Source organism: Antechinus flavipes, chromosome 1, assembly GCF_016432865.1.
Source record: "Antechinus flavipes isolate AdamAnt ecotype Samford, QLD, Australia chromosome 1, AdamAnt_v2, whole genome shotgun sequence".
Classification (NCBI taxonomy): Eukaryota; Metazoa; Chordata; class Mammalia; order Dasyuromorphia; family Dasyuridae; genus Antechinus; species Antechinus flavipes.
In genome coordinates this window covers 485,466,794-485,471,732 of record NC_067398.1, presented here as the reverse complement: position 1 = coordinate 485,471,732, position 4,939 = coordinate 485,466,794, and the positions used below count along the sequence as shown (strand labels likewise).

Here is a 4,939-nt window from a genome sequence, read left to right as displayed (position 1 = left end):
GGTTTCATGTGGTTTTTGAGGGAAATTAGGACAGCCCAAGCAGCTTTCTGCTTTTACTGCTTTCACTTTTTGCAGAAATATTTTTAAGTGGTTATACATGTATAGCCTGTAGTAGATTGATTTCTGGCTTATAGAAGTGTGAAGGGAGGGAGAGAGGAAGAAAAATGGAAATTAAATTCTTACAAAAGTAAATGTCAAAAAGTGAAGCAGTAGTGGCTCCTTTCCAGGGAATGGCAGGTCCAGAGTGTCTGATTCTCTCCAACCTGATTGAGGGACCTGCTTCTGAATGAAGCACTGGGTTACCATACCATTACCCTCATCATGGTGCTTTTGGCAGTAGTTGTCAGTATAAAAACTGGAAAATCTGTAATCTCCTGATAGTTTGAATGAAATGATATGGACTCTAACTGAACGGTTGCTGGGAGTATTGAGACAGAGGCTATAAGATATGCCTATCAAACTATGAAGAAATTGTATATGGTTCTGATGGCCACAAAAATAGTAATATCCTGGAGGATCTGGAGATTGTACAGCTCTGCTGTAGAGTTATTCATGAATATTGTCACGTCTAAGAAGAAAATGAAATATCTGAGCACTGTTTTGACCTGATTTTTATCTTTGATGAGAATGTTGCTCTGGGCTAGGAAAGGATGTTTACCTGGTACAAATCAGGACTTTCACCAAAATGGACTCTCAGAAAGAGAAAGTGTTCTGAGGAGTTTGAAAACCTCAGAGCTTGAAGCAAAGGCTAACATGAAGGATATAAGAAGAATCCAAAAAGATTCTGTGAGACACTGAAGAATTTGGAAGCTCAAAGGTTTCTGGTGGCAATACATTGAAACAGAAAAAAAAAAAAAGTGGAACCTGCACCTGCCAGAACTTCAGATCCAAGCAAAGCTTTGAGACTTGGAGCCAAATGGAAAGAAGTATACCATTTTGTGGAAAAACTGAAAGAAAAAGGTGAAATCATTGTCTTCCAGTGCAGGCAAGTATAGCTCTGAAGAAGAAGAAGTAATAGGTGCTCACCCCACCTATTAACAAGGGAAATATGTATATGAGAATTTAAAAAAAAATTACATTGACCTATGCATGAGATAGAGTCTTGCAGAATATTAAACAATATGGCATGATTAATAACGTTGAAGATTTCAAATGATAAATTTGATCTCAATCATCTACATGTAGAAAATGAAGATAAGAAGGGAATATCAAAGTGGACATCACTCAAATGTAAACAAAAAATTCTTTACTTAAATCTCTAATTGACTTAAAGAACCTCCAGAAAGTCTATCTCAGTCAAGAGTGATGCTAGAATATTAAAGTAGAGGCTCAAACCACAGAGGAATCTTTCATTCCTTGGACTATTTATTTATTTATTTATTTCTGGCCCTCTAAGAATGGAAATGGCTATGATGTCAACACAGATTATGAGTTGGAAGAAGACAACTTGGATGATGTAATCACTGTCTGGATGTGGTGCCCATGTAATTGGTGAGATTGATAGTGAATATCACCAAGACATTCCACACACTTTGAAATAGTGCCTGACAGTGATTGATGCCAAAAACAAGATTAGAACTATAGAATTCAACATTCCTTGATAGTCTATTGCCTTTCCTGTACAAGTCTCATTCATCTCCAAAAATAATTATTGCATCATACAGGTTATCAAGTAGATGGAAATAGTCATGTGAGGTTTTCCTTGGAGACCATCTTCCTGGTAGAATAATATGAAATCCTGTAAGAAAGGAAATGAAAAAGAAAACCACAATGTGTTGGAATCCTTACTAACTGCTAACTAATTAGAGTTGATCTAATCTTACAAGAAGATGTTTTGGGCAGAACCTGAAACAAGGTACTAAGTAGAACTAATTAATACAAGGCTTGTGTTCACACTTTTACTCATTGGAGTTCAATGAGTTCACACCTCCCTTGAAGCTCTTTGGGCCAGAGAGCACTATGGGAGAAAACCCACAATCCCTCTCTTGAGCAGAAATAGAGCTTCAATGGGCCAGTCAAAGAAGTTCTTCAGAGTGAAGAAACTACAAGTGGAGATTTCAGCGGAGTTACGCCAGAAGCCCTCTCTCCAAGGCAAGGCAGAATACATTTTTCCTCTTGGCTGGCTGGTGGCACACGAAGAGTTTACAGAGGAAGAAGCTACGAGTGGAGAGTTCAGTGGACAACCAGATTCATCTTCATCTCACACCACTGTAGTTGGTGCCTGGGCTCCCCAGAAGGATACAAGAGAGACATTCCATCTCTGTGTTGGTTGGAGGCTGAAGAAAGCAGAGGCAGAGGCTGAAGGACAGAACCTTTGGATTTGGAGATATTCGGAGGGCTCTAAGCCTCTAAACCGGCTGAGTTTTGAGAAGAACAAGAACTCCAACATTTGAACTCATAACATTTTGGCACCCAATGTGGGGCTAACAGACCCCTTCAGTGGATTTCAGTGGAAAAGCTCCGATCCTGATTCAAGTGGAAAAGCCTCTGATCCTGATCCAGTGGAAAAGACTCTTCAACCCAGAAATTAGGGTGAGTGTAACAAAGAAATTTTGTTAGAAGAGTTAAAGTAGAATTTCATCTAAGATGGGACAGATATTTAGAAAACAGCCTGTTTCTGTTCAAGGAAAATGTTTAGAGAGCATTGTCAAAGTTATGGAAAGCCAAGGTTTAATTATAAGTTTACAGCAAATCACTGAACTTTTACAAACTGTAAAGGACATATGTCCTTGTTTCTCTCTTGATAAGGAATTAGATCTAAATGAATGGAAATTGGTTGGAGAGGATCTTTGTCAATTCTATGATAAAAATGGGCCTAACTCAATAATTAATACATATAATGTAATACAATTGGCTATAAGAAGTTATATAAGTGATAGAATGATGAAAAGGAAAGTACAGGAGGAAGAAGTGCCAACTTTACTAGGTGAAAAGGAGGATGAATCAGGTGAGAATGGAGTTAATTACAATTCTGAGTATGATACTTCACAGCAGGAGGAATTAAGTGATTCCACATCTCATGACCCCCCCCCCTCCAATTAACCCTTCATGGGTGGGACAAGGGGGAGGGAGAGAGACAGAAACACAGTCAGCTTCTCCTGTAAAGCAGAATTTGACAAGATTAGAAAAAGCATTAATTAAAGCAAAAAATGAAGGAGAAGATATATCTGATTTTATAAATGCATATCCTGTGATTGAAGAGCTCAACTCCTCAGGTCAAAAAGAGAGAAAATACACTCCTTTTAATTTGGGAAAAATTAAAGATTTGAAAAAGGGTTGCACTCTTTATGGGGCTACATCATCTTATGTGAAGATGTTATTAGATAATTTGTCTTATGAAATCCTAACCCCAAATGACTGGAAATCCATAGCGAAAACTTGTCTAGAACCAGGACAAAATTTATTGTGGCTTTTGGAGTTTCATGAATTATGTAGGATTCAAGCCCAATGCAATAGGCAAACAGGAGCTATTGTACAAGTTGCTTTTGACCAACTAACTGGAGAAGGTCAGTATGCAGAGAGTTCAGAACAGATTTATTATCCCATAACAGTATATGAGCAAATTTCTAAGGCTGCAATAAAAGCTTGGAATTCTCTCTCTGGACAGAAAGATGGAAATAATGCTTTCACAAAAATAGAGAAAGGTCCCAATGAACCTTTTGCAGATTTTGTGGGACGTTTACAAACAGCTGTAATAAGAACCATTGGAGATAATGCAGCAACAGAAATAATGACCAGACATCTGGCTAAGGAAAATGCCAATGAGGTTTGCAAGAGAATTATATGGGGGCTAGACAAAAATGCTTCTTTAGAGGAGATCATAAGACACTGTGCCAAAGTGGGCACAAATGCTTATTATGCCCGGACTATGATGAACATGGAAAGACAGGGTCCTTCTTGGCAGAGGAATTCTAGAGAAACTCGTCGATGTTTTCAATGTGGAAAAGTTGGACATTTGAGAGCTCATTGTAGAAATGGAGATAGAGTGAGAAGACAGGGTGAGAGAAAACCCCAAACTCCATGTCCAAAATGTAACTGAGGCTTTCACTGGGCCTCTAAATGTATATTGACCCAGAGGAATGAGAGGCAGGACGCAGCTCCAAAGTATCAATCAAAGGACAGGTGGGGCATGATTGCAGCTGAGGTTACACCCAGAGAGACTTTAGAAATTCGGGACTCTGATGTCATCAACCAACAGAAAAGCAATCAGGATTACAGTTGGGAAGAATACAGGCCTTTTAAGACAACAAGGCAATATCCAGTGCAAACAGCTCCAATGTAATTACCAGATGATGAGGAGAAATCCCAAATTTGGTAAATAGTAGGGAATTAGGTTAACTGCTTGGGGAAGAAGATCTGCTTATATTTCCACAGATGGAGAAAGAATCAGATGGTTAACAAGGAGACTGTTAAAAAGATTTTTAATCATTGGATTTCCTAAGACAAGATGAAACTGTTTTAGTTCTTGAAAAACCAGCAAGAATCATTGGGTTCCCTGAGATGAAAATTGTTGATGAGACTTTTTGCAGTACTTCAGAGCTTACAAGAATTATTAGATTCCTGGCACATGAACTAATGGACAATGGAATCCTATTGGACTGTTTCTAGGACTTATGGACATGTGTAAATTTTCAGGATGATTCATGTTATTTGTTACATTACTACTAGCCTGTGTTATATTGCTATGTGCTTATGTAAATTATGTATAATGCCTCCCATATTGATGGATTTATGTATACCATGTATATCTGTTACAAAGTTCTGGCCCATATTGATGAATTTATGTGTACCCCCTCAGAAATCTCCTATGTTTTAAAACAAAAGAAAGGGGGAGATGTTGGAATCCTTACTAACTGCTAACTAATTAGAGTTGATCTAATCTTACAAGAAGATGTTTTGGGCAGAACCTGAAACAAGGTACCAAGTAGAACTAATTAAT

General features: G+C 38.1%; 1 protein-coding gene across 1 annotated transcript; it reads left to right on the top strand.

Moving 5' to 3' along the window:
* The first annotated feature begins 321 nt into the window (after positions 1-321).
* On the top strand, positions 322-1,744 carry ARCN1 (archain 1). Its single transcript, XM_051970300.1, is given in 11 exon segments — positions 322-490; positions 493-639; positions 642-837; positions 839-970; positions 972-1,017; positions 1,019-1,132; positions 1,134-1,220; positions 1,222-1,250; positions 1,252-1,464; positions 1,466-1,665; positions 1,668-1,744. Coding segments are annotated over 11 exon segments (1,410 nt in total).
* The last annotated feature ends 3,195 nt before the right edge of the window (positions 1,745-4,939 follow it).